This window comes from Limanda limanda, chromosome 4 (genome assembly GCF_963576545.1).
Source record: "Limanda limanda chromosome 4, fLimLim1.1, whole genome shotgun sequence".
Classification (NCBI taxonomy): Eukaryota; Metazoa; Chordata; class Actinopteri; order Pleuronectiformes; family Pleuronectidae; genus Limanda; species Limanda limanda.
The window spans coordinates 24,922,247-24,943,954 of NC_083639.1; the positions used below are offsets into that span (position 1 = coordinate 24,922,247).

Here is a 21,708-nt window from a genome sequence, read left to right on the forward strand (position 1 = left end):
GTGATGGTTTCACCTTGTGCCAGTTATCAGTTTCAGACATTACATAAAGGATAATAAAACAATGCACACTTGCTCTTTTACAACATCAATCAAGGCAGAACTGTAACAATGGGTCACATGTTCCACAAAGTGTGTGACATTTGTGTTAGGAGTTAGAGCGACTGTCCCTATAGGTGTCTATGTACATAGATAACATATAATGCTGCTGGTGTGATATTTATATGGGGGAAAACAAACTCAGACACATTTAATAAAATATTAAAATATTAGATAATATACGTGAGGATGCTTGAAGTGATCACCAAAAATCAGTTAGCTCTTATTTTCAAATACTGAATTGATATTTTACAAACTGTTAGATATCATCTCCAGGCAGCAGCAGGTGCTCTGGTTATCTGTGTGTGGTCAAGCCAGATTGTGTCGGCTTAAAAAACACAATAAACCTTATCGGCGAGTTTGCACTGTTCACGTTCATATCCTGAGCTGCATGAGGCAGGACGCATGGGGAAGTGTACATGGTGGCCTGTTGATAAGTAGCTCTGAAACTTCCCAGGGATGGGATGACCGGCTGGATGAACAGGGAACAGTGAGTGCGTCTGTTCCTCAGAAACTTATCCCAAAGTGACCGAAGTTTCTTTATACCAAGTTTCCAGCTCCCTTTTCTACAAAACACAGTGAGAAGGTCAAATGTGCTTTTGGCTCAAATGGCTGTAAAACAAATGTGATTTCAATTTGAAATCACCTTATACAACAAATACACAATTAGGACAAAGCTTTTATTCTATGTGTGTTGCAGGATGATATCTCCACTTAACTAACCCCACATCAAGGTCTCAGCGTTTACTCGCTCTTTGTATTTCCATGTTCGATTCAGGGGAAGAACCTGCAACCGAGTTACAACCGTTCAACGTGGACGAGCGGGATATCAAATAGCTTTCAGGAGATCATTTCTGCCGCCCCCTCCGCTCCCCCTGAAACTGATCCGGTTGAGGAAGATTAGAAGCGGCATGTGTTCTGTAATCTGAGTCACATGCCGCGAGAGGACGAGAGAGATATCACATGAAACAGGACCGGCCTTTCTCTGAGGCTGCACAGGATGTCAGACGGTGATGTGAGGTCGGGGTGAACGACTGAGCCATATAGAAATCTATAAAACAAACTCATAAATCATAAGTTTCTTGTTTTAGCAATCACAACCCAGTTACACATTATTTATTCTTTGCGATAAAGGAGCCTCTGTTCCTTTCGGTTCACTTTTAGATGAGTAAAGAGTGACTGGTAGTAGCTCTAAATTAATTTGCAGAGTGTAAAGTCTTAGATTTTTTCGTCTCGGCTTTTCAAAGCAAAGTTACGCTCACAGGTGATGTTATCTATGTTTTCAGGGTTAAGGGTTAAGGTAAGGGTAACTCTAATCCTAAACCTTAACCCTGACATAACCCTGACCCTAACCAAACCCACTTTATATAAATTCTTTACATATCATAGTTATTTTTTTTGTTATTGGCTTTTACTTGTAAATGTTCATATTAACAATCATGAATTTTATTAGATTTTCCTTAGTAGCTTGGGCAGTGACTGTGGAGACCTCTTAAACCTTGTATGAATACATTTTCTGGACCGATTACAATTTCAATAAAGAAGCTTTTTAAACCCACTCAGTCCCCTTCACAGCACTTACTTAGATCCCCCCCCCCCCTTCCTCTTCATGTCCTCGTACGTTTGTTGGAAAAAAATCTTTAGCGTCCAGCATGTCCTGTACTGTTAATCAGAGTCTGTGCACATTGAACTGTCAAAGTCTAAAGTCCTTCACAGCTAAAAAGACGATGTCCAGCCACAGCTTCTTGTAGAATATATGTTAAACTGGGGCAGAGTCGTCAATGCAGAGTTCACACCGTCACTAAATGTTTTATGATCCGCTGATAAAAGCCTTTGTGTTAAATCAACTCACTTCCAGCAAGTTGTAAAAATGTGTAGAGAAAAGCCATAATCACATCACATCACATGTTGTCTGGCTTCTGGTAACACACACCTCCTCAATCGGTTAACTGGGAACACTGGTGACAGATTCCCCCATAGGGTTAACGTGAGGCAACACAAAAGATAAGGTTGGAACAAAGGAGCCGATGCAAAAGCACTTGAGCAATTTAATATCATTAACACTGATATTAAATTATAGAAGGAACCTGCAGGAAATGGCTCCCAGATGCCAAATATAAACAGTGTGATTAAATTATGGTATGATGGATTCAATTTAATCTACTTTTGAATGATTTTACCAGATAAGACTGAAAGGTAACTCTCTATCTCTCTCTCTTTGGGTGCAGAGTGACACGCAGCGATCTGGGCCTCTAACCTTGACCCAGTAGAGCAGTACCATGCCGGAGAGCGATACCTGGCCAGGTGGCGTGGGGTTGGAGACGATGAGCGGCATGGACTCTGCCGGCAGCTGTGACAGCGTCCTCAGTGCCAATTCTGGCTTTGTGAGTTCCTGAGCTTCCCTCATTCACTCTGAGAAGGAGTAGAGTTGTACTACATGATACGAAGGAACACATGGGATATCAAGACAAAACTGGGTAGCAAAATAAAGGATTTATCAGGTTTAATCCTTTTTATATATATTTAGAAATGAAGGGTTTGAGACATTACACATCTGATTTCCTCCCTGTGTTACAGAGCGATGACAGTCTGGAGCACCTGTCTGCTGAGGAGAAAGCCTGCCTCATGTTTCTCGAGGAAACGATTGAGTCTCTGGACACCGAGGAGGATAGTGGACTGTCCAATGACGATCCCGACCAGATGCCCACTCCTGGTAATCTCGCCATCAAACTGGCTGACCTGTCGGCCTCCTTGAGCAAGAGCAAGCTGAACGGTGAGTTAATCTCTGGGGACAGATGCAGAACTACTAATACGTCAGTCAATGAAACACTCTGAAGAGCATTGCAGTTTGTTTCCAGTTCCAAACGATGTGCTTGTTTGAATCAGATTCACAGAAACATCCCTCCAGAGAAAACATGAAGGAGAACGCTGACACTAAACCCCTCCAGAGCTACCTTGTTCCTACTCCTCTTGTTATGGCAGGCGGCGCTCTCTCTTCTGTGTCCAGCACCAAACCAGGCGGTCCTCCAGATTCAAACCTCTCCAAGCCTCAGATCGCACCTTCAAGCAACAAATCTCATCAAAAACCCAACAAGAAACCTGTTGTTCACTTTGAAGTGAATGTTGTGATACCTCCTCCCACGAAACCCAAGGACAGCTCAGTCAGGACAGCGGAGGGTCCTTTACCTCGAGGACCTCTGTCGTACGATGCGCTTGTTTATCTGCAAAGGAGTGCGTCCACGAAGAAGACCCCTCTATGCCCCACAGTCGATCACACTATAGAATCGGACAAGCGTCCTCCTGCCTTGATGGAAGGACCGAACTTCGGAAACATGCCGAGATCTGAGAAGTCCCACCCAGAGTCTACCAGGCTGAACATAAGTCCTCCGGTTGTGGCACCTAAACCCAAAACGATTCCTGCCAGCATTGCTGCAAAAGCACAGAACGGAGCTTCGTCGATCACAAACACTTTGTACAGTATCAAGCATGCGAAAGACCCTGAGGTGGTGAGACAGAAGGCTTTGCTGAAGCTCGGCCTCCTGAAAGATCAAGAAAATGAGACACTTGCTCCACTACCTCCCCCTAAACCTCACTCCACTTTGGACCCAACACCTAGAAGATTCACAAGAGGTTCATCGAACGGTAATCCACCGAGAAGCCCATCGTTTTCCTATTCTCAAGTGCCCAAGAACAAGCCTCTGCACAGCAGCGCCAGTTTCCATCACTGCTCGAGAGCTGACCCTCAGTCTGCATCGGTACCACATCCTGTTCAGCCCAAAGGATTAAAGACAGATGCTCTGGGGGACGGAAGGACAGGTGGGAACTGTCCTGAGCGAGGACACATCACAGGAGCTGGGCCAGTGAAGACCACCTCTGCAGCTCAGCCTCAGAAACCCTCAAACTCTGTAGGATATTCTGTCATGGTGGTGCCGGGGATGGGAGCTGATCGGAGGGAAGCACTCAGAAAACTTGGACTTCTTAAACACTGAGAACAGGCGAACGGCAGGAGTGTGACTGCGTGGCTGCAGTGCTCAGAGAGTTCAGAGAACCATCAGCTTACAGAGAGTTAGAGCATTAAGAGGGAACTTGGCACTCGACACTTTTGGCAAAGTAACGCATGAGGATGAAGAAGAAGAATTTAAAAGGGAAAACCAGGTCTTCATTCTAGGTTGAACTTACTTACCTGAGGGCAGTTTCTTTCCCCAGCTATTTTCATTTGGTCTCAGGAGTTTTTTGAAATGAACGTGTAGAAGAGCATCCGTACACTAAGGCTAAAACCTTTTCTCTCCATGTTAAAGATAGTGAAATAATAAATTGTGGACCTCCTCATTCAATAAATGTTATTTTTAGGTTATAAACCCGCCCCTGAAGAAAGTTTCTTAGAAATTGGTTCTGTAGTTTTGTATTTAATCTTGCTATCAAACAGACAATCAACTACAAGCACATACCTCTGCAACAATCCCCTTAAACTCAATCAGGCTGCACCAAAGTACAGACATTTATAGAGATCAGTTCCCTTAATGATTTACTTTGTTTTTCTAAATCAAAATCATTGAATTATTCCCTGGGAAAACCGAGAAAATCTGATGATGTTAAATAAAGTGATGACAATATAAGTTGATCTGCCGCCTTTGTCCAGATTCAGTCCGGATCACAGTTGTGCCTTCAAGTGGATCATTGACAACTTGTCTTTGAGCAGAGCCTCAAAGAAGCAGACGTGTGTTTGCAGTTCAATATTATCGTAAAGCAAAACTCTGAAAATGTTGTGGGTTGATTTTTTCATTGTTTTTTAAAACTACAGCAGCTATAAGCATTATGTGATTATTAAAATATAATGTAACAGTAGTTGACAGATTTGTTTCTACTATAAGTTTCAAAGGGAATCAGTGTATTTAGAGATAGTCACACATGGTTTGACAAACTGTTCTTGAGACTTCCTTGAGATGGAAATGACAATGTGGATATTTCTGATAAATGCTTAATTTGTAACTGGTGCAACAACTCATCTAGTCTGTTGTTATTCTTCCCCAACTGCTACAATAAATGGTCATCAGAGAGAAATCTAAAGATAATTAGCTATTGCTTTCAAAATGTGCTTTTGAATTTTCCATAATTCATTTTAGCCACTGTTTCCTATTTGATTTCTTTGAATGTTCATTTCTTATTTATTGATTTGTTGTGTTTTAGTGTGTGTGTGTGTGTTCACATTACTCATGTAGTGGGGACCTACAATCTGTCACCACAGTCACATTATGGGGACTTATCCTCCTCGAGGGGCTTTAACTCTTCCTCCCTGTCAACCTGCAGAGTGACTCTTCCTCTGGGCTCCATCCAGCTCTCCACTTACAGAATGACCAGCAGTCATCCCACACTGCTCCTCTTACACAGCACTCGGGCTACGGGAAACGCCAGCTCAGCTGTTCTTCCATTATCCGATTAGCTGCAGCCCCGCCTCCTTGTGAACGGTCCTGTTTTTGTTTACTTGATGTCGGTCGCATGTTAGTTTGCTAATTCCTGCTAATGATTTATTTGAATGACCGGGCGATTCGTTACGCAGCAGCTTCCGGAGCCTGAGCGTAATTAGGGTGTTGTTGATATTCGTGAGAGACAATTACAGTAGCCCTCTGTTGTTTTATCTTCTCGATGAGGCAAGCTCATTGCATGATGGGCCGTTATCTGTGTCCTACTGTGTCCGCACAGACAAATAAAGAGTGTTGAGTTTTGAAACTGACATGAGTCTCTGTCAGTAATATTAAATGATGGATAACGAAATCAAGCCAGAGCCCAAGTTAGAAATATGATACTCCAGAAAGAATTGAGTTTCTAAAACATAGAACTACAGCTACATTGTTTGTTGTATTTTCTGTAGCTATCGTTGGGTTATTTCTAATAGTTTTCTGCCAAGTTAATCTCTGCAAACTTTCCATTTTAGGATCCAAATCTATTCGAAATAATTCACAGATTTGTATTTGGCTCGAGCATAAATCAACAACTCTCTGGTCGTTGTTGAGGATTAGTAAAAGAACACCTCAATCCACAATGCTGACCCCAGAGGTCACATGGAACTTGAGATAACAATCTGCTATCTGTCAACGCTGCTGCCATGATAACAGCCCCTCGGCCCAGTGCAGTCACTATTCACTCCAACACCACAAACCGGTCTGACGAGTCGTCGGCTCAGATCTTCTTACTACAACACTGCTAACACGTCCAGGTTTGTAAAGTACAGTAAATTTGCCGCGAGGTGGATACAGTCATTTATTTGATCTGCTCAGCAGCAGGTGAACATTACAACAGCTTGTTTATCACAACAACAGTACGAAAGTTTTGAAGTACAGTGGAGAAACTCCAGGGTAGCATCATAATGAAGGAAGATCTTCGATGAAAATGACATTCACATTGTGAATTTAAAACACATGACATGACTCAGTGTAAACACAAAGTGCCGGATGAATACTCTCATACATTTTCTATCAGTAGTAATCAAAAAGTAAACCGGTGATCATCTACAATATACTGTGTGTGACCAATCACATTGTATAGAATATATTTAAGGTTCAGTTTGTAGGATTTAGTGGCATCTAGTGGCAAAGATGTATATTGCAACCAACTGAGTTCCCTTCCCCTTCCAAACTGTGGAGGAGAACTAAGTGAGGCCCCGCCCCTGATGTAGATATTAAGGGCTCAACTTAAGTCAACAGAAACTGTGATTATAAATAAATATTGACATTATACTCCACTTTAGATTTCTCTAAATCCTACACACTAACACAGTGAGACGTGTTAGAGAAAGTAGCAGATGAGAGTTCACAGTCTTTTCAAATCCCCTCACTATGAATGTGAGATTTGCTCTTTTTGCGCTTCACCTTGCCGTTGGACACGGGGGCACCGAGCGACTCCAGGCGGAAAGGTCGAGGCATGACGGAGTCCGAGCCGACGGGGGGGTTCACTGCAGAACTGCTCAGTGATAGGTGGGCTGCTCCGTTGACAAGAGGAGGAGAGTGGACGGCTGAAGGAGAAGAGAGCAACGCGTGAGGGAAGATGCCAAAATGTAAACATGAGTCATTGTAACTTAGGAAAAGCTGAGAAGTTATCCTTTTGTCATTTAATATAAAAGTGATTTTCGTATCTAATCATGATTACTTTCTTTGTGATACTTTATATCTATTTTCAATTTGTTCCCCCTCAAAGGACTTACACTTCAAGAAGTAAAAGACCCTAAAAGACTCTATTCTTATTTAACTGAAAGGTTCCTATACAATTCTCTTCAATCAGTGGAGGAGTCTCCCGGTCCTGCTCTTACAGTGTCCCCTGGTGGCGTCCCCCCCCAGCAGTTGACTGGTCCTCTTTGACTTGAAGTAGCTGCTGGCGATGTTCTCACTGCCGCTGCGGTCGAGCATTTCCTTATACCGGTCCTCCTCCACCTGCGTCAATCACAGAGGGGTGAGGCTGCGTCAGGGTTTCAGTGTGAGGGAGTAAGACACGATGCATGAACCATCAACACATCAACACACCAAGAAGGGATCTCCACCATCAGCAGCCGAGCCTCGTCTGGTGGATGGTTTTGGATGAACGGCTGTGAAAGAGAAACAGAACAGGATAAGACCTACATGGAAGATGTTGCAAAACACATTTAGGATTTAGAAGTTTGCTAAAACCTTTGTCATAATTCCCCTGTTCATGAGTTGCACCTGAAGGCAGCGTGGTTTTCTGCACCATCACATCCGGCAGCCTCCATGCGGCGCCGTCCTCGTCCCACACCGCCTCTTTCTTCAGGCGGTCCAGGTTGCTGTAGTTGCAGTCGCGGCGCACCAGGGGCACCATGCGCTCCAGCAGGCTGTTCAGCAGCTGTCCCTCCTTCTCCAGCCGGCGGATGGTCGCCAGGTAGTCGTTCCTCTCCACCTCGAACTCTGCCTGCAGGTCACGGATCTCCAGCTTGGCCGCTTTCAGCTGTCACAGCAGGTTAATGTGGCTTTATGGTTGAAGGGTGGTGCATAAAAGTCATCCGTGTCAAATAGTATGAACCAGTAGGCCAGTTAGCAACTATGTGTGTTATGTCCATGTTCCATCCACTAACACGGAGGAGGCAGGTTTTAATGACTACACTGCAGCCACCAGGTGGAAATGAAGACACTTTGAGGTCACTTCTGGGGAGCGGTCATGTCGTCCATCTTTAAATACGTTCTATTCTCCCGACCTCTTATCCTGGAGGGTTTATAATTTTCGACATGGTCAGAGATGATGAAATGTTTTTACTTTCAAGCTCGATAGTAGTCAGAGAAAATTGCTTTTGGAATTTTGGCCCAATTACGACTGATTTCCTTCTCTGAGAGGCTTGGAAATGATGCACGAGTCTGGGTTAATAAGATATACGAATATAAATAAGAAAACTTCATGAAGTATAGTCTCAGCTGCAGTGAAAAACAAAATAAACTAAATAAAAGAATCGTGTTATATCCAAAATATACAGAACGTTCCTTTGTCTCCAAACCTACTGTCCTGTAAGTCCCATTTGTTTTACTAGCAGCTGTGACCCACCTTTCCCTGCACCTTGACCAGAACCTGGCTTTTGGCGTGGACCTCCTCCTGGATGGAGTTGTAGACATTCAGCAGCACATTTTCACTCTCCTCACTGTTCTCCGACAGCGCTCGGATGAGCTGCACCTTTCTCCGGTCGGCGAGATTCTTCCTCTGCCGGTGCCTCTGCTGCAGCTCTTTGTTCCTGGCCTGCTCTCCTCCGACAACCTGCTGCTCCAGCTGCTGCAGCCTGTGGACGAGGCAGGTGAAGGGAAGTGATGGAGGAATAGGAGTGGAAGCTGCTTAATGTCCTGGTGTTGTGTATATTAATAGAGACTGTATAACCAGCTGTGACCCCATTAACACACAACACAATATTTGCAATTTAATTTATTTAATTATTTAATTTAATTATCTAATTATTTAATTGTATTGTTCAGTTGTTCTACTACTTACTATTTATTTGCTTATTTGACTGTTTACTTTTTCTTTTTGCTCATTGTTGTTTTTTTGTTTCTTACTTTGTTGTTTTGCTCTTTCGTTTGTTCTTGTTGCACTGTGCCTGCGCTGCTGATGTAAAACCCTCAAATTTCCCCACTGTGGGACTAATAAAGGATTCTATTTATCTATCTATCTATCAATATGTTGGACAATGTTCCATATCCAGTGTGCAATGTTAAAATAAAATATTAAAGGTAGGGCTGAAAAGTTGTTTCTTAAACACTTGAAATCCTCCATCCTCCAAATAAATCCTCTTCATTTCCTGATAGCGATCAACAAATTAAGTTTTCTTTCCAGGATTACCAACCCCAGCTTTAATAGAGACGTGTATTAGGAATTCCAACTGTAGTTTTGTATTACAACAGGAGAAGTCAGACCTTTCCAGGACATGTTGCTGGTCCAGAGGTTCTGCTGTGGGAACGTCCTCTGAGTCAATGAGCTCGTCTCCACCGGAACCTTCATGGACCTCATCTTCAGCACAAGGAGCAGGAAGCTGATTCACCAACACAAGGAAGTAACATCCAATGAGCTTTTAACAATCCTTCTTTGTTTATTTCTTTTACATACTCGTTTCATGACTGTACCTTGGAATTAGACGTTTCTCCAGGTGCACTGAGACACAAGGCGTCAGTTTTAACGCTGAGCTCCTCTTCAGCAACCTGTGTCATGCAGCTTGAGCTCCCTGACGCTGGAAAACAAAATCGAAAAATGATAGATTGACAGAAGAATTGACAGAAGAATAATCACTGAAACTGAAATCTGATTCAGAATCTATTTACATGGGTCTTTGCTGTGTCCAGACGTTTTCCTGTCATCGTTCTTTGGGACAGTGCTCCCCCTGTTGGCTCGGGCCTGCTCCAGGCTGGACACCTTGGATTCATAAGAGGAACGCAGTGCAGCAATGTCCTCCTGCAGCTTTGCCTTGAACTCCTGCTCTGCGTTGTACTCGGCCCGCAACTTGGCCAGCCTCTCCTCGTACTCCTGCAGAGAGAGAGAGCGAGAGAGAGAGAGAGCAGAACACAGAGCCATAAACCACTTCATCCTTGTACAATGCAATTGGAGGAGTGAAGTGATTTAATGGTGTGGGAACAGCCTGGAGTTGCCTCTTTCATCTGCTCCTTCTCTGCTTCTGTGGAGTTGGACTCTGGCCTCGAAGGAAGATCAGGGGACGTTTGAGACAACTGAGCGGCCAACAGAGCTGCACGAGGAAGACCAACGATAAATCAGTCAAAGCAAGAAAATAATAGTCAGACATCTGTCAATAATTTGTAAAATTAGTAATATTTAAATTAAAAGAGTTTCTATTCCCCCTAAATTGAAATACATCACTCACTGGAAAGGTCAGCCATGCCCAGCTGGCCTGAGATCAGGGCCCGCAGTGACTTGATCTCCTCCTGGTACTCCCTGAGCAGAGCATCCTTGGGGTCCTCGTTGATCCGCGGCCTGTTCTGGATGCTCTTGGCCCGGTTGGCGTAGCGCAGCGTGCTCAGGGTCTCCTCGTAGTTGTTGTCAGCCGGGGACAGACAGGCGATCATCAGGGTGCGAGTGTTTCCTCCCAGAGAGTCCTGCAGGAGCCTGGTCAGCTTGGAGTCCCGGTAGGGGATGTACCTGGAGCGTCCGTCCACCAGGGCTGAGATCACGTTGCCCAGGGCCGACAGGGACAGGTTGATCTTGGTGGCCTCACGCAGGCGCTCGCCAGTGGCGCCGGTTTTGGACTGGCGCTCACTTCCTGCCAGGTCAACGAGGTTGAGTTTACCTGCTCGGAGGTGGTCCTGCCCTTCTGCATCTGAGGATGTGGGTGACAAAGAGAATGTGAAGAAACTACAACATGAAGGTGTATAACTGTATTAAATAAAATACACTCCAAGTTACAAACACAGTTAAAGAAAATACATTGAAATGTACTTTAAGTTTTAGTTGTAGAATTATTTTGTCATCATGCAGACATGTGGAAACATTTCCATGCCAGTGGTGTTCAAAGACATTTATTTACTTTTTTTATATTGCAAATTGACATCTCTTTGTAAATTGTTTATTGTGCAACAAAAATGTTTCTATTCTTTGACTGTGATTTTTGCAGAAAATGTATTTTGAAAAGCTGTTACTGATACTCACGATACTTGCTCTATAATTCTATGAAGTCCCTAAAGGGGAGTTTCTCCACTAAATATAGTAAAGAAAGCAAAATAGAAAAGTTGTTGTTTTTTTACAAACATGTCATCTACATGGAAAATGTTTTACACATTCTTGTGTTGTTTTTTTTTGACATTGTTAACACTTTCCAGTGAAACCCACACATGTATGTGTTAGATAAAAGATGTGGGTTACACCTGAAACAAGATTAATAAGAGACGATATCAGGAGGTGGAATTATTGTTTAACTGGAAAACTGAGCTGCCGCTGATCAGACTTAATGGTATCACACCTCTACAGGCTAATGCAAATAAAACTTCTTTATCATACATTAAACAGTTGTGTGATAACAGTAGTGTATGATTGTGTGTGTGTGTGTGTGTGTTCACCGGTGTTGCAGATCTCTAAGTGGATGGTGAAGATGGAGTGGGAGCGGGAGGAGTCTTTGTTCATCAGCGTGTAGCCCACAGCTCGGTTCCTCCAGCCCTGCTCGATGATCCGCTCACACTCCCCCACACTGTGCACAGTGTGCATGGAGAGGTCGCGCACGTACACCCCCCGCTCTGGGTGCTCTTTCAGCTAAACAATCATCATCCACACACAAAAACAAACAAAATCAAAATGTGTCACCCTGTTGACCTTCACCTGTAGGTATCCATATCTTTACTGCTCTTTAAAATCGCAATGGCAACTAAGCGCTGTGTTCACTGTCAGGACAGTCAGAGAAAGAGCTTTCACAGTCATTGTGTTGAACAAAGAACACTAATAGTTTTGTCTTCTAACGTTACACAGTGTTGTTAACGGGGATTTAACGGACTCACCTCCATTCTCTGTTTGGTGTCGCTTCCCAAAAGGTCTCGGATTTCCTCGTTGTAAATCTCCAGGTACGACGCCCTCACCAGGAACTTTGTATTTTCCGCACACTAGCTTGCACACAAACATATAAACATATGTAATATGTAACATATGATTGAGTAAAAACAGTTCACACAATTCTGCGCGATTAACTATGAAGAAAAATTCGGACTCTTGGTCTTGGAACTTTTGTTTTGCATAAAATCTATTAAATCATAAAATGAATATGTTTTTTTGTGGAGATGACTGAATATTGGATACATCGGGGGACTATGCAACTATTTTCATATGATGAGCCATATGTTAATGGTTCTATTACCAACAGCAAATCTTAGCTTAGATTACAATCTCACTAAGTACTATTGGACAAATATCTAAACCTTTGCTCATCTGGACAAATCATTGTTGTGTCTTCTCTGTCTGTCTCAAAGAAGTCAGAGATATTATGTAACCCCCCAGTTGTCATCTGTCTGGCTTTCTAACTCAACCTTGGGTCTTTCAAATACTGCTTCAGAGAAAAAGGGATTATAGCAAGTATATGTGGTGAGTATGGAAAATATTCTCAGCCTACTTTCTGTCATCCTGAGTTATAAAGGGCCCCAAAAGTAAGCCAATGCAAACTTGGTGAAAGAGAATAAAAACTAAATTAATCAAGTACACCTAAAGTAAAACATACTGTCCATAACAGCGCCTTCACCTGAATACTCTCGAAGACGTGTTCAAACGCCCGAGGGATGACTCCCTTCTGGGCTGCAGGCTCGGACACCCCCTGCATGGTGTAGGACTTTCCACTTCCTGTTTGTCCATAGGCAAAGATCGTGCCGTTGTATCCTTCAGTGACTCCCTGTAAGAAAGGAAATCAGTAAAGGTCTTCAGTGATGTTTTACATCTGGCTTTTTACGTTTAGGTAGAGATGTGTAGGTAGGTGAGTACCAATCCCCCTACCTAACTCCCTATCCACACACACACACACACACACACACACACACACACACACACACACACACACACACACACACACACACACACACACACACACACACACACACACACACACACACACACACACACACACACACACACACACACACACACACACACACACACACACAGCTGACCTTTACAGGAGACTGACAGCAGACTGTTAAGTAAATAATGAGGTCGGCCATCTGTAGCAATAAGATATATGTCCTTGAAGTTGGACTGGTGGTGTCCAGTGACCGTGGAGCTGCACACATCTGCACCCTGTCCCTCTGTGTTCACACTGACAGCTACAGACTCACTCACCTCCACCAGGGCGTAGGCGATCTCGTTGTACACCTCCTCGGTGGTTTGATCGATGAAGTAGGTCCCATCGAAGGTGAACTGCTTGGGAGGCTCATCGGCCGCCCCGGGCTTCTCTATGAAACACTGGCAGCGCTGCAGGTCCATGGTCAGCACCGTCTCAGAGCCCAGGGCCGTCTCCCTGTCGTTCAGAGGCCGGCACCTGACCACCACCTTCACCGACTCCGACCCCATCACTCACCAGCGGGAAGAAGAAGAAGCTGTGTTCAGAGTTGATCTAGCTGACAAACACTAAACATCCCCAGAGCCGATGGCTGGAGAACATCACAAGCGACAAGAAGTGTTCAAAGAAGATTATATAAGAGAAACTAAGCTGAATGGAGGAATGGAGGTGGAGTTCCTTCTAGAAACGCAGCCGACTCTCCTCCATGGTCTCAGCTCCTCTCTACACAGCGTCTCCACGTTGCCTAGCAACCGCAAACTAGAGCTAAGGCCTTGACCAAAGTGCCTGAGAGTGGCGGCCATCTTGGTGAGGTCGAGTTGAGTATATTAACTGTGGTTGTGATTTGGAAACATCAGTGTGTCCGGTTACAATCATTAAAAGAGTTTAAGTTAACCCATCTTGTCATTAAACATTAAAATGTTAGTTTATCTGTTAGATAAGATGAACTTGTAGTGAAAGGAATTACCACAAATGAGGGCAGCACAAGAAAGTAGCAGCACTAGTAGGAAAAAAGCAGACATACTATATACAATAAATTTGAAATAATGCTATATTTATACACAAGGGGGAGTTGCTGTACTTCAACAGTCACAGAAATTAAGTATTACGAACTAAAGGATTTTGTTTTCAAAAAGTTGCAACGATGAAGGACGTGTTCTTGGTTTTTCACTTTGGGGGTGAGACAGGTGGAATAGAATAGAACTAGAGTTAAATCCTAATACAGTTTAAAGCTAAAGCAACAGTTTTGCTGTATGGAGTGTTCAACTGTATTCAATCTATCAGTTGATACAGGCGAATCTAGACTTCTAGAAACATTTGACCTTTAACGATAGTGATTTACTGCAGATGTTTCTTTCAGACTATTGTCATTCGCTCGCTGTACTTAATGAACTCCCAACTGAGTGCATGTGTCTGAGTGTAGAAATCAAGTAACCCCGTGTGCGTGTTCACTGCAGAAAAGTCTCATCTTTCAGGTGAGGTTTCGTCATGAAGTGTCATAAATAGACTGGATTGAAAATGTAAGGAAATTGTGTAATTTAATCTCAACAAAGGATTTTCTGTGTAAAATGGAAAAGAGGGTACATTTGATTTACAATAAATATAAAACCTTCACTGTAATATAGCTCCTTACACAGGAAAAATTATATCAGATTATTTTATTATAACCAACATCCCAATGCAAACTGAATCTTACTTCATGAGATCTTGGTTTACGCTCTGCTGAAAAACCACTGACCTGACATCAGGATACAAGATACCAGTTTACCACTTAAAATTACCAGTAAAACAGACATAACGTATTAGACTGACAAATATTAAAAACACAGAAAACTTTGAATACATTCAAATATCATGGCCACGATATAAGTGCTCTAATATACGCCAATGATTTAGAAAATGACTGATGTCCTTGTAACGTTTTCTTAAACCAGGAAATTCCTTGTATAGAACCACTTGCACATTCTCCAGGTCTAATGTCTAAACTGAGAAACAAGTGCATGTAAGCAAGATTAAAGTTCGTTGAAACGATAAAATACATTTGTCTTGACAACGCAAGAAAAAAAGATTTAAAAAATGGCCTCAGGTGCAACAATCTGAATTCTCAATATCACACCATTAAAAACACAGATAACCTCTGACGCCCTGCAGGCAGATATAAAAACACTTAGAAAATATATACTGAAAAACATACAAGCCGCAAGCATAAAATGTATATCTTTGATAAAGCAGTACCCTCCCATGAAATGACGTGTACCCTATATACATTAAGTGCCAACACTGTTAATAGATGCATTTTAGTCTGTGAATCCTCTCCGCAACACCTAATGTGACTTTTGATAATTTGATTTACTGTTTGTGCAAAAGAGAAAGAAAAGGTGTTACTTAATTGGATCTTCACAGTTTGGCATTCCTTACAGTTTAGAACCATTTTCTGGAGGTACTTTTAAGTTTGGCTATGCTGAAGACCTTGGGTAACTTCCCCGGCGGCTGCTTGCCGGTGGTCTCCTCCCACTCGTAGCAGTGGTTCACTCGGGCGCAGCTCAGGAGGCTCGGCAGCTCGTCCTGGGTCTCAGTGTAGAAGTCAATCAGTTCTGCGATGGAACTGAACTCAGTCCTGCATTTCTGACACAGAGACGGAACAAAAGAAAAAAGATTTAAAAATGACACTAGTGTTACACCAAATTGTAATCTTGGGTATTTGATATTTCAGACATCCCCAACAGATTAAAAATACATGTACCCAAGGAAAAACATTTATGGAGGATTCGATTTAAAATGGTATGTGTTTCAGACATTTGTCGGAAATATCGGATATTAGTATCTTTAACATATCAATGTTCTATCCAAGAAACCAACTTGACTTTACAGGCAAAAGGTTATTCATAATATAACTAATGCAAAATACATTTCTGGAGAGTAAACCATTTCCTTTCTTTCTGTCTACATGTTATGGTTTTGTTTCCACTATGAATCTCAGCACATATTATCTTGTTAGTTGCCTTCCTTCCTGGAAACATTTACCTCCAGCAGGAACTTCCCCGAATGAGAGTTCTCTATGAGATGGGTGATCAGGCCGGAGGGGAAGCGAATGATGAGAGAGCCGCATTTGGGTTTTTTGGGATGAGGGCACAGGAGGTACGAGCCCAGAACGTCGTCGGCCAGCAGAGAGTAGCTGCTGTCACTGAACCGTCGGGAAGAAGAAAAACCAATTAGTGTCATCTGTTGTTAGAGAAGTTATTTAGAAGCTCGGGGGAAACTCACGTTGCGATACCAGCCCAGCACCACACCGCGTGAGCCAGTGCTTCCTCCGTTTCCGCCAGGCTCGGAGCTCGGGACCTTCTCGCTAGTGTCTTGTCTTCCACCTTTTCTGTTTCACGCATGAGAAGAAATCGTTTGGATTTGTTTGATCTCCAGAGTTTCAATAGTGGAGGTAAATCCACAACCCACGATTGTGTAGAAAAACATTTAATACAACCCAGAGAATTGGTGAAGGCAACAGTTTGACGAAATAATCCATAAACCACAGCTTGTGTATCAATGTGTTTCAGCTACAAGTCAAATAAACAGAGAAACTCAACAGTGAGAAGCTTAATAAAAATGTGAAATGACCCACGTGAAACAAGAACTTTATCCGTCACCTCTATCAAATAAGTAGAAATGGTAAAAACGTCCTCTCGACACCACAACAGACGGTGAGTGGTCGCCATCACCCAACACTGAGGGGGGGGGGGGGTTCTTTACCTAATCAACTCTCTGACTCTTGATAGCACTCTGTGAACACCGGGCCCACCTTGTGATGCGTTCAGGCGCTCCTGAACCAGGCGCTGTTTGAGTGGCGTGAACGTGAAGGAGCGGTACGCCCCACACAGCGCCTTGGTTCTCATGGCCTTCTTTCGGACCAGCGAGGGGGAGGGGCTTGGGAACACGTCGTCCGGGCTGCTCGGGGCGGGATCCAAGGACTTGCTGCTTTTCTACGGATGAGGGAAAAGGAAAATGTTATCTCGTTGTGTTGGGAGGATTTAGCTTCAGTCCGTTGTCGCCACAGTCTTTATTGGTTTTGTCTGGTTACCCACAAACACTTCGATAAATCCATAATTGTATCTTTCATGTGTGACGACAGCTTATCACAGACTTCTTTCTACAGTCATCTGCTCCAACCACAGCTCGAACTTATAAAACAGATTGAATGGCATTGAAGGAATCTATTTTCCTCCAGTAATTTTACTTCAGTAGCAGAAGTTTGTGCTGCTAAACCAAACAGCCGAAAATAAGTTTGATTAAAAAGTTACAATTCTCATAGGCCGATGGTCTGTGGAAATGAACAGTTGTATTCCTCTTGAAAAGATTACATATAGTCTCAGAAAGAAATATAAGTTATTTTTGAAAATCTGGCAGCCTTATTTGGAGTACATGGTTACACCACCAACGGTACCATAGGACTGTAACTATTTGGAGCTCTGAATTACATTATATACTGTGTCATTGCGGTATTTCTCTGTGATGTGTCATCCTATGCACCAACTTTTTTTGTTTTTTGTTTTCTCTTTGGGTGGGGGGAATTATTTACTTTATTTATTTAATTAGTTTTATTTCATCTATGTGTGTATTTTATTTTATTTTTTTTAAATTTTGTTATGTAATTTTCTGTAATGTTTAATGTATAGTGTTCTGTATGCTCTGCATGTTCTCTTACATTGTGAATATTTGGATAATTCAAATATTCTAAAAAAAAAAAAAAAAAAAAAAAGCTACAATTGACTAAGATTGAACGTTCTTTATGACTACAATGAGAGACTAATGAAATGTATCCCTGCTGCGGGTTGTGTGCTGTCGAGTAGAGAGCGGAGAGGAGGTTCAGGTTCTCACCTTGATGCCGGGCAGCAGCCCTTGGAAGGGGGCTCTCCTGAAGGACACCAGGGCGGAGACACTGAGAGGGAAGCCGTGGTTGAGCAGCGACGGGTTCCGACGAGGCAGCGAACCCTCCGAGTCCGTCTGAGCCTCGTCCGGATGCTTCTCCAGGTACGACAGCTGGAAACAGCGGCACAGCAGCAGGTTCAGGAACTGGGCCTAGAGGAGAGAGAGGGAGAACACTGCTCAACAGTTTCTGTGTCGTGTGACAAACTGAATCGCAAAGAAACACAAATCTCGGCCAATAAGCTTTCAATGTTTCAATGTTTCCAATCCCTTTAAATGTGTTCACAACAAAATTAATGAATACCAGCAGGATTATGGGCTGTGGTGGTGTTATCAAGTGACTTTGCCCTCACTCATTTTGTAGTTTTAAGATTAAGATAAAATAGATCAAGATACATTTATTTGTCCCAAACACATGCACAGACATGCACAAGCACACTCATGCAATTGTAGGGAAATGTAACCTCTGCTTTTAACCCATCTGGTGCAGGACACACAGAGCAGTGGGCAGCCATGTACGGCGCCCGGGGAGCAGATGTTGGGGGAGTAAGGTGCCTTGCTCAGGGGCACTAGACAGAGTAGTGAGAATGATCTTGGATTTTTGGACAGATCAATCCAGGTTCGTCTTTTTGTTGTTTCTCCGTGGAGTCGAACCAGAGACGAACCAGAGACCTTTTCTGCCCATAGTCCAAGTTTCTGCCACTAGTCCACCGCCTCTCCTTTTGGGAGTGGAGGGGCGAGTTACTCTCTAATCATTCTCACTGGTAGGTAGTTTGTGAATTCCCGGCATAGCTCTACGCGGCGTTGACCTGAATAAAAGGTCGAATCTGGACGCCCCTTCTTACCGCTCTAGCGTGCCGAGCCTGGAAGACGTGGCAGTACAGCTGAGCGTCCGTGCTGCCCGGGTTGTGAGAGACGAAGGCGAACTGAGCATCGGTGGGTTGGGCGGTGGAGAGAGAGACTCTGCGCAGGGCGTGAGCCATGAGGAGGGTCTGTGGACAGGGGAGGGGGGAGGGACAGGACAGTAGAGACCAGATGATTGAACCCACTTCTACAACGTTAATCATTTCGGTCGTGAGATCATCAGAGACAAATCCTTACCGTTTCATCCTCGTTGTACATCTTCACCCCTTTGATGGAGAACTTCAGGGACACAGGTCGTCTCCTCCTGCACGTCTGTGAGGGACAAACAGAGGTTTAGCTGCCGTCACTTGCATTTAGGGTTGCAAAATTCCGGGAATATTCAAAGTTGGAAACTTTCCATGGGAATTAGCGGGAATTAAGGGGAATTAACAGGAATATACGGGAATTAACGAGAATAAACTGGAAATGTTGTGGGTAATTTATACTAACTGTATTTACCTTGTCATATACAGACATAAATATAAACATTTTGTTTTGTCATAGGCTGATTTGAGCCCTGAGGAAACTTTGGGCACTTGACTATATGCTTCTGCATCGTTGTGTCATTCTTAACATAGATCTTTGCACAGTATTTGCAAATGTACACAGCCTTTCCTTCTACATTGGATGGAGTGAAATGTCTCCACACATGAGATAGTGCACGTGGCATTGTTCTGTAGAATAAGATGAGAAAAAAGTTTGTAAAAAAACACTAATGCAATGCCAGAGATATAAATAGTTAGCCAAACAATTGGAATCGTCTGTAAAAATATTTTACAATTGATGGATAAATTAATGGAAGTAGGCTGGATGAACAGATGAACAATCCTCAATCCGCATGCTAATATATTTTCCCCAGTGATATCATCGACACTTACCTGACTAGTCCTTCACTCTACAGCAGGCCTCAGTAGCCCTGCTGTAGTGTGAAGCATGCTGGGAGTTATCTGTGCATGTGATGGAAGAATGCACAGTGGAGGGTTGAAACTCAACGTGCAGCGTGTGATGCATTCCATACATCTTTAAAATAGAGTTTTGAATGATGTTTTTATTGCTCAGCGTCTAAATTCCCAAGCTTAACTTAATGGAAAGTTTCCGGAAAGTGTGCGGAAATTTACCGGAAACTTTCCCTTTGCAACCCTACTTGCATTACACAGATGTTTCACTTTTCCCAGATATGGATCATTTCAAGAATCCCTCACGTGGATCTGCTCTTACTTTCAGGACTTTCAGCTGAGCGTGCAGTTGCTCCATCTGGTCGTCCAAGCAGCGGTCGTCCACAGGAAACGAGCCGACATACTTCACAGCAGAGACAAGGAAGGTTGAGCACACACGGGAACAAGAGGACACTCGTGCAGACGACACAAGGAGGGTGATGCTTCATTACACACAGCAACGTATGGTTTTCAACCCTGTGTGTGTGGACGCTAGCAAAACAATAATGCATTGGATTTGGGGGGATTTTCACCTGCTCTTTACATGAACATGCAACAAGCATACGAGCGTTATCTACTGCGTCTCTACTGAATCTCTCCTTCCTGCCAAGGGAGAGCTAAATGTCAACAGCCACATCTTTCAATCTGAGTGTGACAGATGTTCCATGTGTATGTGTGGGAGAGAGAGAGGGCGAGCGAGGCAAAGGCACTGTCCTCACGCCATTTTCTGCTTTTAAAAACAAACTGCGGATGCTATTTTTAAACCTTTTGTATCGTTATTAACTTTATCATTTATGTCTCATCACTCATATAGCTCCCTTATACCGTACCGTAAATCTGTCTATGTTTTTTGGTACAAGCTGTTCCAAATGAACTGCCTCCATATGGATTCATAAAGTTGTTTAAATACAACACGTTCTCTCATAAAGGCTGAGACATGGACGGTGGGATTGGCAGGTTATTTAGATGGATGTTTGTTTGGGGTCATTTTGTTTTAACGGGTAAAGTCAGAATCCATCTCCCTTACAAATCACCGTCTGCATTGCAAATATATATATCTGTACATGTATATTTCTGGGGTTACCTCTGCTGATCGTGTGACTGCACCCCCCTCACTCACTGGAGCCTCACCCATGATCACCAACTTCCTCTGTCAAATCATAAATAATAAAAACAGAAAAATCTCAGCAAAGGACAACAAATTAAAGACAAGGAGAGTAAATAACAACTTTTAGGAAGTTCAAAGTGAAACAGGAGATCAGACGGTCGTGTGAAGTGGAGCAGAGAAGTTTCACATGAAGAGTTTCACGCTTTAAATCTCGTTAATCTGTTTTAAAAACTTTAAAAAATCTCAGATGCAACAAAGTGAAAGAGTTTCCGTCAAAGTGTCGGGACGTGTTGTTCAGCCTGATCAGTCCTGACCTGCTCCGAACAAAGTCTGAGAACAACAAATCACAACCTGCTGCTGAGACTCCGAACAGTCTCCTCCAGACCTGGACCCGCACTGCCCCCCCACACAGGGTCTCGGTTCCGGACTCGGTCCACGTGTCGGTGGAAAGCTCCTGAAATCCCTCGGACTCACTTGTTCTCCTCTTCCTCCTCCTCCTCTTCCTCCTCCTCCTCAGCCCGAGAACACCGAGCTCCTCCTCAGCTTTACCTGCTGCTGCTCCGTCCTCCTCCAGGTGTGAGCTCCGGGCCGGAGGCGGAGCTCCGGGGAGGAAGAGGAGGAGGAAGGTGTGAGAGACTCTCTCTCAGTTGAAGTTTGACTCAGTGAATCACTCCTCACCCCCCACCCCCCTCCCTCGGATCCTCACATTCCTTATCATTGCGCAAGTCTCCAGCCAC

General features: G+C 43.5%; 3 protein-coding genes across 3 annotated transcripts; 1 reads left to right on the forward strand and 2 right to left on the reverse strand.

The window, feature by feature from the left end:
* Window positions 1–2,375: 2,375 nt before the first annotated feature.
* zgc:158258 (uncharacterized protein LOC791186 homolog) lies at window positions 2,376–4,085 on the forward strand. The gene is made up of 3 exons (XM_061070307.1): window positions 2,376–2,480; window positions 2,674–2,869; window positions 2,983–4,085. Exons 1-3 carry the CDS (start codon window positions 2,376–2,378, stop codon window positions 4,083–4,085), a joined length of 1,404 nt encoding a protein of 467 aa, XP_060926290.1.
* A 2,268-nt stretch (window positions 4,086–6,353) lies between these two features.
* kif17 (kinesin family member 17) lies at window positions 6,354–13,620 on the reverse strand. The gene is made up of 14 exons (XM_061069992.1): window positions 13,390–13,620; window positions 12,800–12,946; window positions 12,069–12,170; window positions 11,637–11,826; window positions 10,448–10,900; window positions 10,218–10,312; window positions 9,894–10,095; window positions 9,699–9,802; window positions 9,492–9,607; window positions 8,635–8,863; window positions 7,755–8,046; window positions 7,611–7,672; window positions 7,400–7,520; window positions 6,354–7,105 (listed from the first exon to the last, which is right to left on the reverse strand). The coding sequence occupies exons 1-14, from the start codon at window positions 13,618–13,620 to the stop codon at window positions 6,915–6,917; spliced, it is 2,535 nt and encodes an 844-aa protein (XP_060925975.1). The 3' UTR covers window positions 6,354–6,914.
* A 1,909-nt stretch (window positions 13,621–15,529) lies between these two features.
* sh2d5 (SH2 domain containing 5) lies at window positions 15,530–21,448 on the reverse strand. Its single transcript, XM_061070349.1, has 10 exons — window positions 21,323–21,448; window positions 20,948–21,013; window positions 20,147–20,227; window positions 19,127–19,201; window positions 18,871–19,017; window positions 17,978–18,178; window positions 16,902–17,082; window positions 16,373–16,478; window positions 16,133–16,292; window positions 15,530–15,733 (listed from the first exon to the last, which is right to left on the reverse strand). The coding sequence occupies exons 2-10, from the start codon at window positions 20,996–20,998 to the stop codon at window positions 15,530–15,532; spliced, it is 1,206 nt and encodes a 401-aa protein (XP_060926332.1). The 5' UTR covers window positions 20,999–21,013; window positions 21,323–21,448.
* Window positions 21,449–21,708: the final 260 nt, after the last annotated feature.